Genomic DNA, 26,021 nt, shown 5'->3' with positions numbered 1-26,021 from the left:
GACACTGTTTTTGACGAGAAGTGGGCTACTTCAATAGTGTTATCTTACCCATTTGCTAGATCTTCATTTGTACACGCGGTGGAGCAATAAATTGCATACTGTACATGTAAGTACTGCATTAATTGAATTTCTCCAGAGTCACAGAAAGTTTATTCTGTACTCAAGTACACCCAATTTACTTGATTATTCTTTAATCTTCCTACTTCACTTTGAAGTCTATGAAGTGATTTCCAGATTGATTCATAAACCCTGGACAAAAGACCACAGTCAAGACAAAATATGGAGAACTAGGATAGTTTCTCACTGGCAAGGTCCTATTTTATATTCATATCAGTTCCATCTATAAACAGAATATACCACGAATATACCTTAACTTAATGCTGAGTTAAGGAAGAGGAAAAATTAACCATATATTTTGGGGTCAGTATCCCTCCCACAGGTGCCTGAGGGAAGGATACTCACCGCGCACGCGCGACAGCCAGACTAGAGGGGCGGGGTTAAATTCATCCCTTCTCCCGACCCGCCCCTCTCATCCCTCCCGAGAGCTTCGTGCCCCCCCACCCCTCCAACAACCGCCAGCCTCTCCCGTGGCGGGGTGCCGCGCGCGCTCGCTCGCTCGCGCAGGCGCGCTCCTTCCCGTCGCAAGCCGGCCGGCGGGCCCACTTTGACAGTTGAAAAAAAGAACTTGTCCGTCGTCGCGCCTCAGGAGTTCCCGCCAGCAAGTGTGTTGACGTTGAGGGCGAGACCGCGCGCGCGCGCACGTGAGGAGAGAGGAGTCTTTCCTCAAGGCTGTTCGAGCCCGGGCTCGGAGCCAGGAAGCGGGTGGAATTTGAATCCCGGCCAGTGCCTGCCTGAGGAGGAGGAGAGAAGGAAGCCGGTGGAAGGGAGCGGGGCTTCCTTCCTCCTTGCCCTCTTTTTCCTTCGCTCCTCAGTCTCGCCGTGAGGCGCCGAGGGATTGCCACGCGCGCCGGTGAGGAGGGGGGGGGAGGAGTCCTGCGCGCTTTGTGTGTGTGTGTGTGTGTTGTGGGGGTGGGAAGCCGGTGGTTGGGAAGGAACGAGGAGGCGACGAAAGTCCTGCCAAAGTCGAGTGCCGGTGGCGAGGGAAACGTCACCCTTTCCAAAGAGGAGAGGTAGGAGGTCGGGGGGTTGACCGCTCCTCTTTACTCATTCCCGAAAACAGCCAGGCAGAGGTTTTGAATACTCCCAGATGGGCTCCATCCATTTCACGGTAAGCTGATCTCGGTGTTTACATCCCTCCCTTCTCTCTCCCCCCCCCCCCGCTTTTCTCCCTGCGTGTGCGTTTGTGTGGATTTCAGAGACAGACACACGCGCGCACACACTCCCTATACATACCTGCCTGCGGAGGGTGACGCGTGTCTGATCCACGGCGCCTTGTCTCACCAGCTCGCCCACCCAAGCCGAGGATGCCACGTTCACGCTGAAGGTGCTCTAAGAGTCTGGGATGGCTCGGTGGTAACTCTTGGGGGAATCGACCCGAACACAGAGAAGCTGGCTTCCGAGTAACACTTTTCTAGGCGCACGTTTTGTGGTTCTTTCTGATGATATAAAAGCAGCTCTTGGTAGACATCTCTGGGTACAGTATATCAGTCAGGGTCCGCTTAAACTATGCTCATTAATTTTTGGTTCCAGTGGTGTGACTTTTATGTTCTGAGTATCTTTTTAGCTGACTTGGCTTCTGTGAGGGAAACTGAAGCATTTGCTTAAAGAAACATTTGAAGTTCCTCCTTTTTTTACCCTTTTATTTTGGGAAAGCCGATGCATGGGCTTTTATTTTAAGAAACATCTGTAACTTACTCATGATTACTGACTTTCCCTTTTGCTATGGATAAATTAGTCTGGAATGACAGCCACCAGGTGTGCCCCCCCAAGGCACTCAGTTTGACATACAAAAAGTGTGGACTTAAAAATGGTTTGTATTACTTTTTTCATGAGAATGATGCCCTGACTGCTGAGTGGGTTGAGAGTGACAGTGTCCAAATATCATCATCATCATAGGCATCCTCTAGTCTCAAGAGACTATGGTAATGTGCTTTGTATGAGGGACTTGGAACAGCGTCTAGTCACTAGTGTTTTGACGCTGTACGCGAAGCTGGAGTGTCCTCTCTGGGGCACGAAGCCTAGGTAAAATAATATGGAGTGTATATTTACATAGGTATTTTGGTCTTTTTGTCTGTTTGTTTGGTTTTCTTTGCATGTTTATTGTTTTAATTTTATCTGTATATTTATTTTATTTCATTTGTAGTTGCCCAGAATATTGGATTGCCACTAGATGGGCTGAGTATATTAAAAATAAAGAAATAAATTAAAATATATGTGGGGTCCAGACATGATGATGCAAAAGAAGCTATAAACTGTGTCAGACAATTATGATAGTACAACTGTAGAGATGGACTCTGATATATTTTTAAAAAATACAGCTATTCTAAAGCTTTCTAACTTTGTTGCACAAGGAAGACTTATTTTTTTATGCAACTGTTTCTCAAACAGAATTGAGCTGCTACTACTGTTTGGGTAATAAGGGCTTCTGACTGGACAACCGTTGTCTAGGTCTGTCCTTTTATTTACATTACACATGTCTTTTTTGAACAATACAGTACATGAAGTATTACATATTTGCAATGGATGCTTGGGAAAATATGTTAACTGGAATATTTCGTAAAAGCAGTTTGAGAAGTTTGGTAGGCAGGAATTGTTAATAAAGATTCCAAGTGGACTGGAGTTGAAGAATCCCCTTCCATTCCATTTTTAGGAGCACATGAGTTTTTAGTCTTTTTTTTTTATAGCAAAAACAGCAAGGAAGTTTGGGGCATACTTAGTAGTAATGATTTTATTATAGTATGACTTTTCATGGACTACAGATTCTTGAAATGTTACTATGGTTGGCAAATTATTATACACCCTTGGATGAATGGGTAGGAGAGTCAGTGGGATTAGAAGGAATGAAATGCAGAAAGTATGAACAATAATACTTGTGTCCATTAGCAAAACTAGTGCCAGTAATGCAGACATCCAAAGACTGAGTTTCTTTTCTCCTTTTAGGTTGCACTCTAATATTCCTTGAGGATCTCCTTCTCACTTATTCTTCCTGGTTATTACATGTGATTACTTTACACTTAGAAAGTTACTGTTAAAGAATACAGTGTGTGTGTTTAGTCGTTTAGTCGTGTCCGACTCTTCGTGACCCCATGGACCAGAGCACGCCAGGCCCTCCTGTCTTCTACTGCCTCCCGGAGTTGTGTCAGGTTCATGTTGGTTGCTTCGCAGACACTGTCCAGCCATCTCATCCTCGGTCGTCCCCTTCTCCTCTTGCCATCACACCTTCCTAACATCAAGGTTTTTTCCAAGGACTCTTTTCTTCTCATGAGATGGCCAAAGTACTGGAGCCTCAGCTTCAGGATCTGTCCTTCAAGTGAGCATTCAGGGTTGATTTCCTTTAGAACTGATAGGTTTGTTCTCCTTGCAGTCCAGGGGATTCTCAAGAGCCTCCTCCAGCACCACAATTCAAAGGCATCAATTCTTCGGCGGTCTGCTTTCTTTATGGTCCAGCTCTCACTTCCATACATCACGACAGGAAAAACCATAGCTTTGACTATTCGGACTTTTGTTGGCAAGGTGATGTCTCTGCTTTTCAAGATGCTGTCAAGATTAGTCATCGCTTTCCTCCCGAGAAGAAGGCGCCTTTTAATTTCAGGGCTGCTGTCTCCATCTGCAGTTATCATGGAGCCCAGGAAGATAAAATTTGACACTGCCTCCATATCTTCCCCTTCTATTTCCCAGGAGGTGATGGGACCAGTGGCCATGATCTTAGTTTTTTTGATGTTGAGTTTCAGACCGTTTTTTGCACTCTCCTCTTTCACTCTCATTACAAGGTTCTTTAATTCCTCCTCACTTTCTGCCATCAGAGTGGTATCATCTGCATATCGGAGGTTGTTGATATTTCTTCCGGCAATCTTAATTCCGGCTTGGGTTTCTTCCAGTCCAGCCTTCCGCATGATGTATTCTGCATATAAGTTAAATAAGCTGGGGGACAATATACAGCCTTGCCGTACTCCTTTCCCAATTTTGAACCACTCAGTTGTTCCATGACCAGTTCTAACTGTTGCTTCCTGTCCCACATATAGGTTTCTCAGGAGACAGATAAAGTGGTCAGGCACTCCCATTTCTTTAAGAACTTGCCATAGTTTGCTGTGGTCCACACAGTCAAAGGCTTTCGCATAGTCAATGAAGCAGAAGTAGATATTTTTCTGGAACTCTCTGGCTTTCTCCATAATCCAGCGCAAGTTAGCAATTTGGTCTCGAGTTCCTCTGCCTCTTCGGAATCCAGCTTGTACTTCTGGGAGTTCTCGGTCCACATACTGCTGAAGCCTACCTTGGAGGATTTTGAGCATAACCTTGCTAGCGTGCGAAATGAGTGCAATTGTACGGTAGTTGGAGCGTACAATTGCAGTAATTAGTTGAAAGTTATACAGTAGTTTGATACCGCTGTCATTTGTTACTATTATAGTTAGAATTTTTAAAAAGGGCTTCTTTCCTTTCCACTATGTCACATTTTAATAACTTGAAAACACATCTGCAAGCTGCTGGCCTGTAGTATAGAAGACTTCTCTTGCCCACCTTATGTCACCTCAGCACAGGTAACATTTAAACCATTTGATTTGTTATGTGCTGTCAAGTCACTTCTGACTTAGGGTAATCAACTGAATTAATTAACTTTAAAGGTATCTCCCTATATTAAAAGCTTTGCTCAGGAGATTCCATTTAATTATCATGACTGGAGGGGATTTCATGGAAAAACTCGGGATAGAATGAGTAGAAGGAGCTTTTGGATGAAGCAAAGAGATTGTGTGACTCTTTTCTTGGAAGGAGTGATCATCCTTAGAGATAGTGGTGAATACTAGTTCTGCTTTTTGTCAACTGCTGACTGAGGATTTTTTAAAAAGTATTATGGATTCACTACTGAGGATTTTTTAAAAAGTATTATGGATTCACTAGTTTAAGTCTGGGTATGACTACTCAAGAACTCTAATTCATGTACTGGCATGATTACCTGCATGTTCGTTTTTTAGTCTTGCAGGATTTCTTGTTTTAGCTCAGTTTGTTTTTTCATTTATAAGGTTTGACATCAGCAGCACTAGAAGCACATCTAGGCACACAAGTTTGCCACCCAGGGGCTGTAAACTCACGAGCAGCAATTATTGTTTGAGATACTGTATTTTTTAAACCATGTAGTGCTTGTAATACAGTCTTTACACTTCATTCACAACATGGAAAATAATTTTTAAAACAATGTAGAATAGGTTTCTACCTAAGTCAGGATTCTTCATATCAGGCAAAAATAAGAAAAAATAAAGAAAACAAAAGTGTTGTGGCATCTTAAAGACTAGCTACTACTGTATATTTTATTATGAGCTTTCGTGGATTGAAGAAATGGACTTGTCCATAAAAGCTCACATTAAAATATAGCAGTTAGTCTTTAGGGTGACACAATACTTTTCCCTTCTTTATTTTTTATTTTTCTTTTGTTTTTGCCTGATATGCTGGCACAGACTAACATGGCTACTTCTTCTAAAAGGATTCTTCATGTATCTGATAATATACTTTAATCTTATGCAATGATGGATTGCCCAGAACTGAAGCAAGAATTAAATGTTTTTAGTAAGGGGTGATAAGACAATTCAACTAAGACAGTTGGCTCTCAGTAGATCTTAACTGTTGTGAAATGATGACACCACAATCTTCCATCAAAAGAGGTACAGTGTAAGTTAGAGATGAAGTGCAGAGGGAGTTTGATAATTCCTTATCTTCTAAGAAATTCATAAGTCTTATTTTACAAACAAGTTTAATGTAAAGGCAACATGCTTTATAGTTCCATCTCTTTGCATTTTATATTAGTAAAAGGCAGGTGTTCATCTTTGAACAATTCTTTACTTCTGCCAGCAGCCTTGCAAGCTAATTAAGGTTGGAGTTACCAACCTTACTTAGCTTGCATGGAACTTTTAATCTATGTAAGCTGCCCCGAGTAGACATTGTCTAGAGGGGCAGGGTAAAAATCAAATAAATAAATAAATAGTGAACGCAGTATTCTCTGCACAGTACTTTTCCCGCTAGATTGTGCTCTCTGTCTATTGTAATCCATACTTAAAGTTATTATTAGAACTATATAATTACTTTAAATATTTATACCATACTTTTTTTCTCATGGGGACCCAAGGTGGCTCACAATGTTAGATCTGTTATATATTGTTGTATAGAAGCTTTTAAAGGAGCCAAGTTTCATACAGTTTTATGAAAACCATGTAGAATAGTGCCAAGATGGTGAACCACAGAATAACAGCTCTGTGGCTTCATGAGTTTTGTTTTTGACCGCCAAACTGCAAATCTCAGGGTTAAATTCTCAGCTGACACAAAGCCTCAGAGTTTGCTTGTGGTTGATACTGCTTGAAAGCTTTGTTTGAGAAGTCTCCAAAGCAACTATGCAAACTACTAAGGAGGAAAATGATTTGAAAATTCTCTGTGCTAGTAACACATATTGAATATGGCAGAATATATATGTCTAAGTTATTAAGAATGTGTTCCACTTTTTACAAAAGTTAGCGCTTGTGTTCCATTGGTTTACAAAGCAGAGAGGATTCATGATAGGCTTCTTTGTGCTAGTAGCTGTGCTGGAAGTTGTCATCATTTTCTCTTGCCAACAAAGACTTGTGGTTAAAACAAAATCAGGAGTCATGGGAAAAATGACAGATTCATTCCTGCTGACCAACATTCTCCTACTGAGCTCTTGGTTAGGATGTTTTAAGCTATTTGTCGTCTTTGGTAATGTTTGAACTTATAGAAACTACTGGTGACTGTCTTCATTTCCCTTTTCAGTGTTAGCCATGTATTTAGCTTGTCTGTGGCAAGTAAACATTCATATTTCCAATTCAACATTCCTTGTAGTTTTGGTGGTAACTCCAACCTTACTTAGCTTGCAAGGCTGCTGGCAGAAGTAAAGAATTGTTCAAAGATGAACACTTATGTTTTACTAATGTAAAATGCAGAGAGATGGAACTTTATGCTTGAACTTGTCTTTGGTGACAGACATGTTGCTCTTAATTGATAATCAGCTCAACTACTTTGTTCTGAACTCTACACTAGTTTTCAGCAGAAGGTAGGTCAAAGTCTACAGGTCACTAGGTGATTCATAAAAGACTGGAAAATCCCTCATGTTCAATAATAATTTCCTGCTGATTAGTTATAACAAAAAATACTGTTGTTGTTTAGTCATTAAGTTGTGTCCGACTCTTCGTAACCCCATGGACCAGAGCACGCCAGGCCCTCCTGTCTTCCACTGCCTCCCGGACTTTGGTCCAATTCATGTTGGTCACTTCAGTGACACTGTCCAACCATCTCATCCTCTGTCGTCCCCTTCTCCTCTTGCCTTCACACTTTCCCAACATCAGGGTCTTTTCCAGGGAATCTTCTCTTCTCATGAGATGGCCAAAGTATTGGAGCCTCAGCTTCAGGATCTGTCCTTCCAGTGAGCACTCAGGGATGATTTCCTGCAAAATGGATAGGTTTGTTCTCCTTGCAGTCCAGGGGACTCTCAAGTGTCTCCTCCAGCACCACAATTCAAAACATCAATTCTTCGGCAGTCAGCCTTCTTTATGGTCCAGCTCTTACTTCCATATATCACTACTGGAAAAACCATAGCTTTGACTATGCAGACCTTTGCCGGCAAGGTGATGGTCTGCTTTTTAACATGGTGTCTAAGTTAGTCATCGCTTTCATCCTAAGGAGCAGGCGTCTCTTAATTTTGGGGCTGCTGTCACCATCTGCAGTGATCGTAGACCCAAGAAAGTAAAATCTGTCACTGCCTCCATATCTTCCCCTTCTATTTGCCAGGAGGTGATGGGACCAGTGGCCATGATCTTATTTTTTTTATGTTGAGCTTCAGGCCATTTTTCACCCTCATTAAGAGGTTCTTTAATTCCTCCTCACTTTCTGCCACCAGAGTCGTATCATCTACATATCTGAGGTTGTTGATATTTCTTCTGGCAATCTTAATTCCACTTTGGGATTCCTCCAGTCCAGCCTTTTGCATGATGTATTCTGCATTTAAGTTAAATAAGCAGGGAAACAATATACAGCCTTGTCGTACTCCTTTCCCAATTTTGAACCAATCAGTTGTTCCATATCCAGTTCTAACTGTTGCTTCCTGTCCCACATATAGATTTCTCAGGAGATAGGTAAGGTGGTCAGGCACTCCCATTTCTTTAAGGACTTGCCATAATTTGTTGTGGTTGACACAGTCACAGCCTTTTGCTTAGTCAATGAAGCAGAAGTAGATGTTTTTCTGGAACTCTCTGGCTGTCTCCATAATCCAGCGCATGTTAGCAATTTGGTCTCTAGTTCCTCTGCCCCTTCAAAAACCAGCTTGTACTTCTGGGAGTTCTCGGTCCACATACTGCTGAAGTCTACCTTGGAGGATTTTGAGCATAACCTTGCTAGCGTGTGAAATAAGGGCAATTGTACAATAGTTGGAGCATTCTTTGGCACTGCGCTTCTTTGGGATTGGGATGTAGACTGATCTTTTTCAATCCTCTGGCCACTGCTGAATTTTCCAAACTCATTGGCACATTGAGTTAAGCACCTTAACAGTGTCATCTTTTAAGATTTTAAATAGTTCAACTGGAATGCCAGCCCCTCTACTGGCCTTGTTGTTAGCCATGCTTTCTAAGGCCCACTTGACTTCACTCTCCAGGATGTCTGGCTCAAGGTCAGCAACCACACTATCTGGGTTGTCCGGGACATCCAGATCTTTCTGGTACAATTCCTCTGTGTATTCTTGCCACCTCTTCTTGATGTCTTCTGCTTCTGTTAGGTCCCTCCCATTTTTGTGTTTTATCATGTCCATCTTTCCACAAAATGTTCCTTTAGTCTCTCCAATTTTCTTGAACAGATATGTGGTTTTTCCCTTTCTATTATTTTCCTCTATATCTTTGCACTGCTCATTTAAGAAGGCCTCTTGTCGCTCCTTGCTATTCTTTGGAAGTCAGCATTCAATTTTCTGTAACTTTCCCTATCTCCCTTGCATTTTGTTTCCCTTCTCTGCTGTTCGTAAGGCCTCGTTGGACAGCCACTTTGCTTTCTTGCATTTCCTTTTCTTTGTTATGGTTTTTGTTGCTGCCTTCTGTACCATGTTACAAGCCTCTATCCATATTTCTTCAACAATGTTACAAGCCTCCATCCATAGATAGGGTGCTGAAATGTAGAAAATGGTATAATGAAGAGTGGATTATTGCTAGAAGGGACTGTCAGTTCAGTTATGAGCCTGAAAACAAAACTCTAGGTTCAAAATGTGCCTATTGGCCCATTTTATTTTATGATACTTTACGTGTGTCTTTTTTGTAACTTGTTTTGATTGGGATCTTAATTAAATGGACAAAGGAGATCTGACAAGCTTGAAGCTTGCCCATCCATGCTTTAGATTGCTGGCAAGCAGGCAATCCTCAAATGTTATGAAAGCAGTCACATTCCTATCATTTTTCCTCCCATTAGCTAGAGTTCTCTGAACTCTATGCTAAATAAATTGACTCAAAAGTCTACCCAAACTATCAAGTTCCAAACATTATTTGAAGGAAGGTAGAAACTTATAGATGGGCCCCTTTCACACAAACAATCCCAGAGGTCAGTGTCCCTGATTGCTTTGGTGACTCTCCATCTTACCAGATCACCCTACTGGTAAGAGAAAAACAATGGAATGGGAGCTCTTCATAGAGCATGACACACTGAAGCAGATGTTTCTGTTTCTCAAGAATACAAGTCTTATTGTAACTACACAATCAAACTGCTCTAGAAAAGGATATAGAGTTGTAACTACGCATGGACTGCTGCTTCCAGAGGTCTAAAGAATTTCCCCAGCTGGGAACTACTGCTCTACAGTCTGTGAATGGCAGGTAGTGAGTTTCTAGTACATTAAGAAGATCCATAAGCAGCATTGTAGAATCACAGAACAATTAAGTTGGAAGGGGCCTATAAGGCTATCAAACCCAACACTCTGCTTAGTGCAGGAATCCAAGTCAAATCAGATCTGACATATGGTTGTCCAATGTTCTCTTTAATACCTCCAGTATTGCAGGGCTCACAATCTCCTAAGGTAGCTTACCACCTCCTGAGGTCCTTCCATACTTATTGTTCAGACTATCTGCCATTCAGAGGTGTTCTAATGAACATGAATATAATTTTTAATTCCTGGAGCTAATCTTACTGAATATACTTAGGAAAGTAGAGTACCACAGGACATGAAGGATGCAAGCATCATCACATTGTATAAGAACAAAAGAGACAGGGGTGACTGCAGTAACTACCATGGCATCTCTCTTCTCAGTTTTGTAGGGAAGCTGATTGCCTGTGTTGTGCTGAAGAGGCTCCAGGTGCTTGCAGACAGAGTCTATCCAGAATCACAGTGTGGATTTCGAGCTAATAGATCCATCACTGACGTGGTATTCTCCCTCTGACAGCTGCAGGAGAAATGTAGGGAACAACAACAGCTACTCTTTGTGGCCTTCAAAGATCTCACAAAGGCCTTTGATTTGGTTAGCAGGGACGGTCTTTTTAAAATACTGCCCAAGATTGGATGTCCACCTTGACTCTTTAACATCATCATGTCCTTTCATGAGGAAATGAAGGTCACTGTAGTTTTTGATGGCTTAACATCAGATCCCTTTGATATCCGAAGCGGAGTGAAACAGGGCTGTGTCTTCACCCCGACCCTGTTTGGGATAGTTTTGCTGTCATGTTGAAGCACACCTTTGGAACTGCAACAGAAGGTGTCTATCTCCTGACTAGATCAGATGGAAAGCTCTTTAATTTCTCTAGATTGAGACCGAAGACCAAAATCCAGCTGAAATGCATGCAGGACTTCCTCTTTGCCGATGATGCAGCTGTTGTTGCCCACTCTGCCGAAGACCTCCAACAACTCATGAATCACTTTAGCAAGGCCTGCCAAGACTTTGGATTAACAATCAGCCTGAAGAAAACAAAAGTCATGGATTTCCTACACTGAGCTGCTATTGTGGATTAAAGTGTGAACCAGACACTTCTAACCTCAGATTGCACCCCTCCCATGAATGTTACAAGGACTCTTTTTATGTGTCCACTTAGTAAACATAAATTATTAAGAGACTATAACTCACTAAATTCAGTTGTTGACAAATATATAGGTACTTTGAAATTTGACTGAATGAACAGTGGGGTCACAGCCATGCATAATAAAAGGCAGAATCAAGGTGGCCTTGGAGCACCTCTCTAAGGATGCAAATACTCAACAAAAATTCAGAGTTGATTTTGAGAATGTTCATTGTACAATGTTAGCTGTGTAGAGTGGTCCTCACCCGACCAGATAGGCGGGATATAAAATAAATAAATAAATGAATAAATAAATAAATAAATATTTTCAATTCTGCTGTGTGGCATGGAATCACAGACTTTGAAACAAGCTACTGTGAAAAAGATAGATGCATTTGGCATTTAGATTTATTACATCAAGAATTTATTTGATCAGGAGAATGACCTGTCAAGAGACTGGGAAAATAAAGCTGCTCTTCTGGAAAATCTGGCTTTGTAGTTTGTGCCTAGGACAACCTGACTAAAAGAGGTGTCCCACTGGTAACTGGAAGGCAGTAATAGCTACAATGTATCCCTGCAGGCTGGAATGAGCTCTCTCACTGGTACTGAGTTAATTAGCAAAAGAGTTTCCACTGAGTGAGGGGAGGGGTAAGAAATTACCCTCTTTTTCATGAAAGTTTGAGGAGACTTGACAAATGATTTGCAGATCTTCTGGAAGAGCCTGGAACCTGAAACTTCAGGTACAAAATGGGGCAGAAGTTACTTTGCTTAGCTTAGTTATCTCTTAGGAGAATACTATGCTCATTTGCTGCCTACTACAAGAAGTGCACTTTGTTTATCCTCTGAAACTATGCCAGGATGTAAGTTTTAGCATATGGTAGCTAGCTTACTTAATTTCTGTCATTGTTCTTGCAGGGCAGTGTGGCTGAGTAGTTAGTGTCAGCATCTCTGACCTTAACATGATCAATGAATATTCATAAAAAAATTTGGTATCACCTGGCAGGACAAAGTTCCAAATAGAGTAATCCTAGAATGAGCTGGAATTTTTAGCATGTATACATTACTGAAACAGCAACGTCTATGTTGGCTTGGGCATGTCGTGAGAATGGCTGATGGTCGGATTCCAAAAGATCTCCTGTATGGAGAATTAGTGCAGGGAAAGCACCCCAGAAGGAGACCACAGCTGCGATACAAGGATATCTGCAAGGAGGATCTGAAGGCCTTAGGAATGGACCTCAACAGATGGGAAACCTTGACATCTGAGCGTTCAGCCTGGAGGCAGGCGGTGCACCATGGCCTCTCCCATTTTGAAGAGTCTCTTGTCTAGCAGGCCGAGGCAAAGAGGCAGTCCTGAAAGCAGCAAAATCAGGGAGCTGGACAAGGGACAGATTGTACGTATTTGTCTTCAATGTGGAAGGGATTGTCATTCTCAAATTGGCCTTCTCAGCCACACTAGGCGCTGTTCCAAGTCCTTCATACAGACCACATTACCATAGTCTCTCGAGACTGAAAGATGCCTAATCTGATATTTAGGAAAGTGTCAGGTGGATTAACCTGTCAGTACTTTTGTCGACAGGCTCCTGATGACTATGCTGCTGCGGAACTAAAATGACTAGAATAAGTTTTTAAAGTACTGTTCCAAACTCTAGTGATACTTTAGTTTTAAAAATATGTGACAAATGTAAGAATAAACCTGTTAATATCCCAGTTTTACTAAAGGGTGCATATTGGTCTCCCCACAACTGTTAGCATTTGAAAAACAATATTTTAAATTTAAAGGAATACAATATTTGTGAATAGTTCTTGACATATGTATAACTTGTGGGATATAAAGCCAGTATTTTGTTTGGCTATGATTTCTTATTGCATAACATTTTCAAAAGTGTTTTTCTGTTTTTATACATATTTTTTTCCTGTTTTATGTCTTGCGATGGAAAAAAACTATTAATATTCAGTAAATAGTTGTGGTTAGAGAAGAGGATAAAAATAGTTTGTCTGCTATTGCAGAGTGCAGCCAGAAGCTGAACTTAAGCAATATTTGAAATCTAAATCCAACTAGCAGGAAATTCCAAGTTAAGGCTGGTATTTTGTCCTTACTTAACACATGCATATGAACTTTCAACCCTTTCTTGGATATCAACAAGAAAGAGTTGTGTGTTTTTGAGGGGTTTCGAGCAGTTAAAATGTAATAGTTTTGCATGTTAAAGGAGCTGAGTTCAAGTTCCAGTATCACCCATTACAAATATCCAGTAGCAATGCTGGGAAATATGTGATACAGCTGCTGCAGCAGGTGAAAATGGGGAAAATTGTTGGCATGGTAATGTTATGTCTACAGATTGGAACAACTACATTGTGTCTTTATTCTGTGTAGTTTCAATACAGGGAAATGTACTTTGTCTCTAGTTCAGATTGTTGGATTCACAGAAAGGAGTGCTACAAGATACTCTGACTTCTTGTGCTGCTGTTGTGAGCTTGGTGTTGACTGAGTGTCCTCATTTACATATGTACGTAAACTTGCATGAGTACAGATCAACCCTGGAAGCAGAAAAGGTGGGATATTTTTGCAGGTGTGGTGCACACATTATAAACTGTACTGTACTCTAGGATATTGGAAAAATTAGAAAATCAAAACATGGTTCTATTTTTTTTTAACGATAAAAAGTTTACAGAAATAAAATAACTAGTACACTCTCTTATTCTGGACAGTTATGTGCTGTCAAGTCTTTCTGAGAAGTCTGATTGATCAGACCTTGCATTATAGCCACTGTAAGTTCCTGTGCTACATCTTGCCTCAGTATTAGAGCCAGTTCGTTTCTGCTGAGTTCATCATTTCCAGAGTAAAATACTTTGCAGTTGTCTGAAAATGTCCTATTCCAGTCCAGTTTAGTTTCCTTACTTCTAGTAATTGTTGTTAGGCATCCTTCAGTCTTGAGAGACTATGGTACAGTGGTGCCTCGCATAGCGAGGTTAATCCGTTCCGTTCCGGATTAACCTTCGCTATAGCGAAACATCGCTAAACGGAATAAAAAAAGCCATAGAAACGCATTGAACTTCGTTCAATGCGTTCCTATGGCTTGAAAACTCACCGTTAAGCGAGGTTCTGCCATAGCGCCGCCATTTTCACACCCTCGGTAAGCGAGGGCAGGGCGCGAAAATGCGGCGCGGACCTTCCGGCGGCCATTTTGGAACCGCCGATCAGCTGTTCTCCCCCGCTTCGTTATGCGATATTCGCTAAGCGAATCGCTTAGCGAATATCGCAAAGCGAAAAATCCCCATAGGGGCCATCGCTGAGCGAATGCTCCAGTGATGGCCCAGAGCGCCTCGTTAAGCGATTTCATCGCTCAGCGAGGCGCTCGTTAAGCGAGGCACCACTGTAATCTGCTCTGTATGGAGGACTTGGAACAGCATCTAGTGTGGCTGAGAAGGCCAATTTGAGAGTGGCAATTACTTTCTGTGCTGCTTCGACACTGTATGCGAAGCTGGAGTGTCCTCTCCAGAGTGCGAAGCCTGGGTAAAATAATATGGAGGATAGGCTGTTGCCCAAGCAGCAAATCACCCCTCTCCATGTTGCTGAAATAGTCCAATGGATAGGCAAGAGCCAATACAATTGGTTCCAGCTACGTCGCAGGAGTTGGAAGAACAACACGAACTGTCTCTGGGACTCCAGCTCCGGAGTTTGCCTCAACGTTAACTCCTGAAGCCTTTTCCATCAGTGGATATAGCCACAAAGCATGGGAGGTTTGAAATTGGAGTTTTCCTTCTCCTAGATGGGCTGCCTTCCAAGGCTGACTAGCCCCACCTACCCGGCCTGCTCCCTAAGAGTGTGGAAGTATGATCCGACCCCTAAAACTTTCCTGATCCCCAAATGTATGCAATGCTATTTTCCTATTTACTAGATGAGAGTAAAAACTAGAATCAGATAATTTCATTTAGTGCTTCTGCTCACACTCATTTAAGGCCAAACCCCCACTCCTTAGACCATGTCATCAGGGAGAGCAAAGTATACCTCCCACCCCCCCAAAAAAAGATGTGCTCCCAACAGAGCTCACCTTCTGCCTTAGCTTCCTTCTCGGGGAGAGGTTATTGCAACTTCCTCCTCAGGGAATGGCTTAGAACTATAGCTCACGCTAATTTAAAACCATACCCCCACCCCCTTAGACCATGTAGTCCGGGAGAGCAAAGGTCAGCTTAGAAAAATATACCTCTCGCCCTCCCCCCCAAAAAAGTGCTCCCAACAGAGCTCACCTTCTGCCTCAGCTTCCTCCTCAGGGAAAGGGCTTAGAACTACAGCTCACACTGATTTAAAGCCAATGCCCCTCCTCCTTAGACCATGTGGTCAGGGAAAGCATTTTCCTTTTCTTCCGTTAGTAATTGCATTTAAAATATTTACAAATTTCTCAGGGCCAAACATTCAGTGCAGGTGGGTCACATCTATGAATAAATTCCACTGTGAATTTAACTTCCAAATCTACTCTAAAGAGTTTTCTAGTCCTCCAGAGCAGATTTGGAAGATCCATGCAGTGATGGGAAGAATCTTATTCTTTGCACGTTGCTCCCCCAGCAGAATGGCATCATTAAATGCAACCCTAAGTATTCATACCACAATATGTCACAGCTTTGAAGTGGCTGGCTACACACATTTTCTATTTTATTGAACAGACAAGAACCCATGGCAAAATATGGCTGTTAAAATGTTAGTTAGGCATCCTTCAGTCTCAAAAGACTATGGTAACGTGCTCTGTATGGAGGACTTGGAACAGCGTCTAGTGTGGCTGAGGAGGCCAATTCGAGAGTGACAATCCCTTCCACACTGAAGACAAATCCAATCTGTCCCCTGTCCAGCTTAATGTATATACAGTTATAATGCTTATGTGCCATCAAATTATAAAAATGAGTGCATACAGCTGTTAAGAATGCATCAGTGTAAGTACCACAGAAAAATTGCAAATGGACTAGTAATTTAGTGCAGTTTGTCTTTCACTGGGTCTACCTAAATCCTATGACATTTTCTTACTTCAAAAGAGGCACCTAATGCCAGTTTGGGGCAGTGGTGTATGAAAGTAAAGAGAAATGTAAACTTGAGAAATCTGTGAGCACTATGTGTGAGGGAAGTAATTTTAAAGCCATGAATGACTTACAGTGGGGTCTTGACTTGAGAACTTAATCCGTATTGGAAGGCGGTTCTCAAGTCAAAAAGTCTGTAAGTCAAGTCTCCATTGACCTACAGTGCATTGAAAACCGATTAATCCCGTAACAGGCCGTTTTTGTTCCATTTTGGTTTTTTTCTGGTCTGTAAGTCAAATCTCAGTCTGCAAGTCAAACCTAAATTTTGCGGCCAGCGAAGTCTGTAACTCAAAAAGTCTGTAAGTCAAGCCGTCTGTAAGTCAAGGGTCCACTGTACGACCTTTTGTTCTTTCAACTTTTGGAAAGTGGCCACACAATCTATAGGACGCTTTATATGGTTCCTTAAGTTTTGACAGATTTCTTACGGGAGTTGATAACTGGATAGTTGTATTGATTCTTGACTTTGGTCTTGCTCCTACAAGTAAGTAACTGAGCTCTAACAAATGCCTGTTTGTTTCTGATGCTTTATGGTACCTATTCAGATGTGGGAGCAGTGCATATCTGTACAGTATTAAGTTTTGGTTGTATGCATAATGGTTGGGAAAGATATCAGTAGTTGTGGCTGTGCTAATTTTCAGCATCTCAGTGATCTGAAACTTATGTCTAATTCCGGTATTACATTAGTAGTCTTCTCCTTGTACAGTATATTGACACTTTCCCATTCTCTTCCACTACCTGTGCCCCTCCAGGATGAACTAGATGCCTCCCCACCTTCAAGAGGGAATTTTACATGGGTCCAGGATTTTATACAGGACAGAGAAGATCTGTTTTAGGATCTACTGTATTATGCTTTGCTGGATGAATGAAAGTGGATGCAGCTCATAAAGGGAAATTAGCAACTAAACTACATGTTTCAGATGATCTGTCAGAAGAGGACATTGCTAGTGCTGAAAGCATCTGAGTGTTGCAGCAGAGTCTTTTACCACTTAGAACACACACCCTAATGGTGGATTTTATGTGGTGATCCCCTCCGAAGCCCCTATTCCCTCAGGTCTTCACAAGGTTCTTGCTCTTCTTTCTTCGTTGCCACCAGGTATTGCTGCTTCAATACCATTCAATCAAGGAGACACGTGTGCTTTTAAAACTTAAGTTATTTATTTGATCAGGGAAGTTAATATCAGATTAATATTAAATAGGTAAATCACAGGTTGCTGATCATTGTATTTAAGTCAATTCCACTTTAAAACTCTATTAACTCTCTGTTCCATTCAGCGTTCTTACAGATCTCTAACTCACTCTAAGATTTCTCTTAAGTTCTTTAGACCAGATAGGCGGGATATAAATCAAATAAATAAATGAATAAAAATAAATAAATAAATAATAAAGCTGCCTTATATTTTAAGGCAGCAGTTTGGTAAACATGTCATTAAATGGTTTTGTGGAACTGGAAACTGTAAATTATGCTTTTGTTTTCCTTTATATAAGAACAAAGTCTATTGTGGAGTAAAGTGCCATTTTCAGGCAAGAGTGACTGGTAAAAATGAAGAAAAATGGATTTGTTTCTTGTGGAACTTAAAATTGCTCTTGGAATCAGAAGGAATGACAATTGGCCCATTTAATAAGCATTTAGTTCTTTACCCAGTAGTTTAATACACAGAGTAATGCTTTGGCATATTATTAACTAGCACACATGGTACCCATAACTATAAAAATATGCAGCATTCTCTTCAGAAGGGCCACATGAAATGGCTTTTGTACAACGGCAAGCATATATCAGTATTTAAATTGTAATGGCCTGACTGCTATTACTTTTGTATAATCAAGAGTCACTGTTTATTTTCTACATTATTTAGTCCAATAATGCCATTACTTTGACAGAATAATTTAATGTCTTAAACATTTTAGGAATATGCATTTATCATCTTATTTCTTTTCCTGAAATACTACCATGTGACCATTGCAAAGGAAAGAATATATTATAATAAAGTGGCAAGAAAGGTATTTTATTTATTTATTTATTTATTTGATTTTTACCCCGCCCCTCTAGACCATGTCTACTATATAAAGTAATAATGCTTATGTGCCATTGAATCAGAAGCAGTTTATAGCAATACTAATAAGGCTTTCATGGTAAATGAGGTATTTTAAGAAGTGGTTTTGCCTGTTCCATCCCACACCCACACCCACACCCAAATTTCTACAACTGAGTGGGGGTTCAAACCCAGATCTCCTAAACCCTAGCCCGTTACTCTACCCACTACACCACATTGGGTGACTAATTCTTACCTACTCCAACAATATACAATACTTAGTACTGTTGCACCTCTTTGTGACTAGTTAATTGGGAATGAGCCCTATGAAACACATAGTACATATTACGGGGACACACTTTAAATCTTATTTTTATTTATTTAACTCATATGCCACCCACACTACCCGAAGGTCTCTAGGCGGTTTACAGCATTTAAAATACAATTAAAAGGGATAATAAAAGGGCAAAATAATTAAAATGCAATTAAAAATATATATTCTAAAAATCGCCATCAGACCCACAGCTGATATTATTTCAGTTGATACAGTTACTAAATATTTTTAATTTCCAATTAGGAAAAATAATTTGTAACTGTATTCTGTTGATGGACATAGAAATGTGTTGTTCATAATGTTATTTGTCTGCCTTATAGAACAATTTAGCTATTTGTTCTGTAAAGCATTTATCATGTTATTTTTACTGACTGAAATGTAACTATTTCATGATATACAAAAAAAGAAAAAGAAAAAAAGAAAAAACTATTCCAAAAAAGAACAATCCTAAAAAAGCGTATTGTATACACTAAAATATCCAAACAAAAATAATTTAGGCTTCCCCATGTTATACTGTATGGAGTCTTGAGGCTATTTTCTAAACAGTGCTCTTCTACTCTCTCCCCAATTTTTTTCATATGTTGTATTCTGTAAAGTGTTGTGTTGGTTAATCTTGTCCTCTATAATCCCGGTTGGAAGACACCATTTTGGATTTGCCTTGAAGTTGCATAAGCAGAAGTAAAGAGTTGTAATTGGGAGCACTTGAAAGAAATTCGGGATTTTAGACTTTTGATAATAACATAACCTTTTTATTCTCCCTGAGGCACATTATCCTGACTTTAAAAGTTGCAAGCTTTTAATGCTTTAAGTATAGCTGTTAATCTGAGATTTTATTATGCCACAGGGTTTAAATGTCAGGAGAGACAAATATTTTAAGTTTGCAAACATAATTGGTCGGGTTCAAAGAACCTTTGGAATATGTACCTTATGTTTTATTTATATGGGCACTTTGGGAAAACTGTACAGTAATCGTACGCTAGTATTCTTCAGTGTGTCCTTTGTGCTGCTCTATGTATCCTGCCGCTTACTAGAGAAACTCTTAATCTGCCTGTATTGGGAAAAATACTTTTCTTGAAACACCTTTTGTGGCAGAAATGACAACACAGACATTTGTCATATTAATATTGGTGAGAAATAATTTTGTTTGTATGACTGGCCCTTGTGTGCCTTTGCCCTTGCATCCTTAGCTATCTATGCTGATATTTGGTAATACAGACATAAACACAGAAAGAATAGTATTTATTTCCTTTATTCCCATCCTCCATGGTAAGAGTTATAAATTACTTGCCAAAATCATACTAGTTAGCATAGCAAATCACACTAGAGTAAGCCCATTGAGTCAATGGGAATATAGTACGTAAACTCTAAATTCCATTGGTTCAAATTGGCCTAATTTATCTGCAGCTTACCATGCTAAAGTAAGAGTGCAGTTAGAGCAGGCCAATTTGAAGCAATAGAATCTATGGAGGAATTTATCCACAAAATCCTCATTGATTCAGTGAGTCTAGTCTAGTGAACTAAGCAACACAATTTTTTACTACACTAAGCAACACAATTTTTACCATGTGTTGCAAGGGGAATGGTACTTATTTTCTGACCTGAGGAATCAACTTTTTGAACTGCTTGTGATTTGTATTTTCCTTTTGGGTTATCTACCCTGAAATATACCTTTCTTGAAGTTAAGGGAGATTTAGAACTGGCACAGATATATTTTGTTGTTGTTGGTTAATCGTTTAGTTGTGTCCGACTCTTTGTGACCCCATGGACCAGAGCATGGCAGGCCCTCCTGCCTTCCACTGCCTCCTGGAGTTGGGTCAAATTCATGTTGATAGCTTCAGTGACTCTGTCCAACCATCTCATCCTCTGTCGTCCCGTTCTCCTATTGCCTTCACACTTTCCCAACATCAGGGTCTTTTCCAGGGAATCTTCTCTTCTCATGAGATGGCCAGAGTATTGGAGCCTCAACTTCAGGATCTGTCCTTCCAGTGAGCACTCGAGGTTGATATATTTGGTATACATTAAAACCTATTTCTGTAAAAACTGTTTCAGTAAAACCTCGCCTGGCGTGCTCTGGTCCATGGGGTCACGAAGAGTCGGACACGACTAAATGACTAAACAACAACAACAAAAACCTGTTTCACCGTTCTAGCTACAGAAATGTATGAGTGCTGTGGTCTGGATAAGTTTCTTATGTTTGAAGTCTTGAAACTGGCATAGACATGTGATAAAGGTAAGAAGCTTTTCCTAACTTACTTTTTTTTTCTTTTTCAAATAGATGATTAGCAAGTGAAGCCTCTACTGAATTTCTTCAGCTTGTTGCCATAAGATGTTCAGCACAAATCCTGCAAACTGGGTTACATTTGAAGATGAGCCCGTCTTCCAATCCCCTCAGAAGGCAGAAGGAAGTCACAGTGCCTGCAGAACAAATGGGCTTAAACTCCTTCTGCCTAAGATACATGATTCTTCAAATCTGTCATCTTCCTCCAGCAATACTTCTCTTTCATCTCCTGTATGTGACTACTATTTCAGCCCTGGGCCTCCAAGTAACTCTCCACTTTGTACACCTACCAAAGAGTATCCTGCAAGTCCGTATTTTCCCAAATCAGGGGCTCATCATCTTTATCCAATTCCAGAATTGTCGTGCAGTGCTAATCTTCCAGTCAATGGACCATCATCTCAAAAACTGACTGATGTATCTCAAACAGAGCATCATTCAGAGTTTTCTGCGCCTATGCCAACAAATGATGGAACTGCCACATGTGAGGACAACTCAGAGACACTACAAGACATCACAGAATCGCAAACCTTCTTTCAGTATGTTCAGAATGACTGTGCTTTTTCTAGTCCCTTTTGGTCTGAACATTCACCCAATATGTCATCACCTACCTTTGATATGCGCAGGGGTCCATCCCTTGAAAAGGACTGTTGTTCTTCCAAAGAAATAGAAAGTTTTCCTGATCAAAAAATTCTCAATCAAGGATCATTCAGTTATATTTGTGAGAAGCTTGAAAACTTGCAGACTGGTTCTTCAGACAGTGAAAGGAATTTAACTGACATGCCATGCATCTATACTAGAGATAGTGTCTCTTCATTCATACCGTGCAGCATCTTCAGCAGCCAAAGAAAAGATGGCTGGCCTTTCATGCTAAGGATTCCTGAAAAGAAAAATATGATGTCTTCTAGACAGTGGGGGCCTGTATACCTTAGGGTCCTACCTGGAGGAATACTGCAAATGTACTATGAAAAGGGTCTTGAAAAACCTTTCAAAGAATTCCAGTTGCAGCCATTTTGCAGGCTTTCAGAACCCAAAGTAGAAAACTGCAGCATCTCTGGTAAAATTCATACTGTGAAGATTGAACATGTGACATACCAGGAGAAAAAGAAGTATCACCCTAAAGCTGAAGTGGTTCATGAACCAGAGATAGAACAGATGCTGAAACTGGGTACAACTGATTACAATGACTTCACTGAATTCCTAATGATATTTGAGGAGGAGTTGATGAAGCTGCCTACTATTTCAAAGTCAAGGAGACATTATGAAGAACAAGAAATGATCCTAGAGATAGTGGACAATTTTTGGGGCAGACTTTCAAAAGCAGAAGCCAGACTAGCTGAAAGTGCTGTCATTACCCATATTTATTGCTTGAGTTTTGTGAATGGAAACTCTGACTTCTTTTTCACACTAAATGACTTGGAGCTTCAAAAGAGAGATGAGTATTACTTTGAGAAAGACACTGAAAAGAAATGGATTGAAATCCTTGACTATCACTTCCATCAATGTGTGAAGAAACAAGAGTTTGAGCAGTCAAGGATAATTAAATTTATACCTCCAGAAGGCTGCAGGATAGAACTAATGCGATTCAGAACTAGATATAATGGAACTGATCTCCCATTCTTTGTCAAAGCCCTGATAGTAGTTCAGGGAGCTTATGTTGAACTTCAGGCTTTCATAAACATGTCCTCTTCTGCTCTGGCTTCAACGCATGCACATTCTATAAAACCCTGTGAAAGTATTATGGTACACTTTCCTGTTCCTGCTCAATGGATCAAAACTCTTTGGACCATGAATATTCAACGACAGAAGTCCCTGAGAGCCAAAATGAACAGAAGAGCGTGTCTTGGTTCTTTGACAGAGATTGAATCAGACCCTGTAATACAGGTCTCAGTTGGAACAGCCAAATATGAAAGTGCCTATAGAGCCATTGTATGGAAGATTGACAGACTTCCAGATAAAAACTCAAGTAAATATTTGGTTTATATGAAGATTTCTTTAAAATAGTACTGTGTTGTGCTGGAAAGGGATTGCTGTACATTGTCTCATTGCAGTTTAACAGTATGGCACTGCTGAGATGTAAGTAGAAGGGACAGTAACCAAATGATTAACACATGCTAATAATGGCTGTGAATTTGAATATCTGTTAATCTCACTGCTCGTAGTTGCTTCTTGCTTATTCATCTGCAGAATAACCAGCCTCTTTAGCTGGGAAAAACAAATATAACTCTTGCCAAATCACTATCTCTTGAACTTGAGAAACTTCTGTGTCTCAAAGCCATATCAGCCTAGCAAACATTCTCTGAGAGATAAGGGAGCTTTGTAACATTATGCCTGCTTTGCATATTTCACAAAGTATCCTACTTAAAAGAGACTTTCAAGTTATTTTCTTTGGTTTTATTCATATACTGTATATTTTTAAAAATCCAAGTGCAACCAAGGACACAGATAATTTTATGTGTAGTACCTCACCGATACTACATATTTGTCTCTGTGGTAGGTGGAGGAATGTAAACATCTGCAAATTGTTTTGGAAATAGTGTCTTTTTTCCAATTGGAAACAGCCATATGAATTAGATGTCAGCTTTCCTTACATTAGATGTGTCTGGTTCCTCCCATGTATGAAAATGGTGAACGAAATGTTTAATGTAGGAGATTGCAAAGAAGTTCTTAACTTATCTTTTCTATCACATTGTGGCAGAGTGAATATATAATTCTGACTTGCCATTTTGTGCATATGGGCAATGCATTCCTAACTCAAAGATGGCCAAGTGAAGGGGGTTAGTATTAGGCATAAGCATTTTCTTCAGGCAGAAATGCTCTTCTGCCAGCTGAACTCTCATACTGTGGGGTGATCTTAGAAACATGCTGACAGAACTGTCTGCCAGCAGAACTGCTCCACTGGCTAAGACCTGTGAGCAGAAGAGCCAGAAAGAGAATGGATGGTGTGAGGAAAGAGCCAAATTATGTCAGATTCAAATCTCCAGCCCAAGGAGACAGCTAGACTGCTGACACAGAGAAAGGCTAGAGCTGGAATTTTTGTTGTTTAGTTGTTGTGACGTGTCTGACTCTTCGTGACCCCATGGACCAGAGCACGCCAGGCACTCCTGTCTTCCACGGCCTCCCGGAGTTTGGTCAAATTCATGTTGGTAGCTTCAGTGACACTGTCCAACCATCTCATCCTCTGTAATCCCCTTCTCCTCTTTCCTTCACACTTTCCCAACATCAGGGGCTTTTCCAGGGAGTCTTCTCTGTGACAAACCCAGACCTACTGGGATCTATCACACAGTTACTAAGCTGCCACCAACCCTTCCCTATAATAAGTCACACAGACCAGGGATGGATTTTTAAACAATAAAAGAATAAGGTTTATTTTAAATACAAACAGGGTAAATAAAACAATCAGGTGAATAAAATAAAGTAACGTGGCTTATTCTCACACACACAAGCATACAGTTTGGTTCACCTAGAACCTTTAACTTAAAGCACAGACCCTGAACCCATCAGTTCTGGCTAACCAACAGACCCCTGAACTTATCAGGTTGGTACTCTGACACACAGTAGTACCCTGTCAGACACCCAGACTCCCACAACAGCTTCTTCTTCCCCAGCTGCTGCTTCGTCCCAACCCAGTGTCTCACAGTCTGTCTCAGCATCTCCTCTTCACCACACAGGCATCACATATTTATACAGTACAGCCCCTCCTCCTGATGTCCCGCCTTCCACTCCCCATAGGATGGAACTTTCCCTCCAAACCCATGACAGACAGGTAACATCAGTGCTGTTATGTAACACCTCCCCTCTTTAAAAGTTGTTTTGTAGGGGGAAAGCTAAAAGTGCTTTTCACCAAAAAACAACCTGCATAAAATACACAACAACATTTATACATACCATATAATACTTACATATACTTACACTCCAAGTTAACCATAGCAAATATGCATTTAAACATTTTACCATATACAGTACATCAATTTACCTTTATTAATACCAACCAAATTCAAAACCAGGTACATTTTAACTTTTTGTTTTCATTATATACATATAGTCCATGTTCTTTCGCCGTCTTCAGTCTTCAGGTCTTCTTGATAAGGCGTCAGCAACACAGTTCACTGACCCTCTGACCACCTTCACTTCAAAGTCATAGTCCTGTAAGTTCAAAGCCCACCTCATAAGTTTGCTATTGTGGCTTTTCATTGTCTTTAACCATTGCAATGGTGAATGGTCAGTACACAGAATAAAATGTCTTCCCCAGATGTAAGGCTTGGCCTTCTGGATCGCGTAGACTATGGCCAAACACTCCTTCTCCACGGTTGCCAAATGTCTCTCACCTTTTTGAAGTTTCCTACTCAGGTAGGACACTGGATGCTGGTCACCATTCTCATCCTCCTGGCACAGAACTGCTCCTACCCCGCTGTTAGACGCATCGGTGTAGATGATGAACTCCCGGTCGAAGTCTGGAGCACGCAGGACAGGATAGTTGATTAACGCCTCCTTCAACCTCTGGAACGCCGCCTCACAGTCGCTGGTCCACGGGATGCGGTCATCAGTCTTCTTCCTCGTCAGATCGGTCAGCGGAGCCGCAATCTCGCTAAACCTCGGGATGAACTTTCTGTAGTAGCCCACCAACCCAAGAAATGATTTGACTTTTTTCTTGGTGTTGGGTCTGGGCCAATCACGAACAGCTTCTATTTTGGCCTCCAGGGGTTTTATCACTCCTCCCCCTACCTTGTGACCCAAGTATTTTCTTTCTGGGATACCCAGCTGCAGTTTGCTCTCTCTGCAGAGCCTAGGCCAAAGCACTTCCTCCCCTGGGTTAAAGCGCCTCTCCCTGCCTTCCTGGTCATCCCAAGCTTTCTTTCTGACCTTTTGAGCTGGCAGGGTCTCTGCTGCTAGCTCTAGGTTTCTCCTTAGGTCATTCATCAAGGTGTCTATGTAAGTCACAGCGTCTTGTGGGTCACCCTGGGCGATCTGCCCCCAACCCTGCTCGATCAAATCAAGGGGCCCCTTCACCCCTTTCCCAAATAAAAGTTCAAATGGACTGAACCCGGTACTGGCTTGTGGCACTGATCGATAAGCAACCAAAAGGGATTGCAGCTTCTGGTCCCAATTGTTTGGATTCTCTGCCAAGAAAGCCCTAATCATGCGCATCAGAGTCCCATTGAACTTCTCAGTTAACCCATTACTTTCCGGA

The 26,021-nt window shown here is 41.0% G+C and overlaps 1 protein-coding gene across 6 annotated transcripts in view; it reads left to right on the top strand.

Annotated features, from left to right (window-relative positions):
• Window positions 1-628: 628 nt before the first annotated feature.
• The window catches only part of STON1 (stonin 1), a 39,860-nt gene continuing 14,467 nt past the window's right edge, over window positions 629-26,021 (top strand). Inside the window, exons 1-2 of one of the 6 annotated variants that reach the window (XM_072987931.2) lie at window positions 629-722; window positions 20,831-22,796. In XM_072987931.2, coding sequence (XP_072844032.2) covers window positions 20,882-22,796 — 1,915 coding nt within the window. In that variant the 5' untranslated portion in view covers window positions 629-722; window positions 20,831-20,881. The other 5 variants (XR_012083034.2, XM_020811539.3, XM_020811540.3 and 2 more) reach the window with 5 other exon arrangements.

The sequence above is a fragment of the Pogona vitticeps genome, chromosome 1, assembly GCF_051106095.1.
Source record: "Pogona vitticeps strain Pit_001003342236 chromosome 1, PviZW2.1, whole genome shotgun sequence".
Classification (NCBI taxonomy): Eukaryota; Metazoa; Chordata; class Lepidosauria; order Squamata; family Agamidae; genus Pogona; species Pogona vitticeps.
Note: the sequence above shows the minus strand (reverse complement) of the source record. Positions and strands in the feature narration are given on the sequence as shown.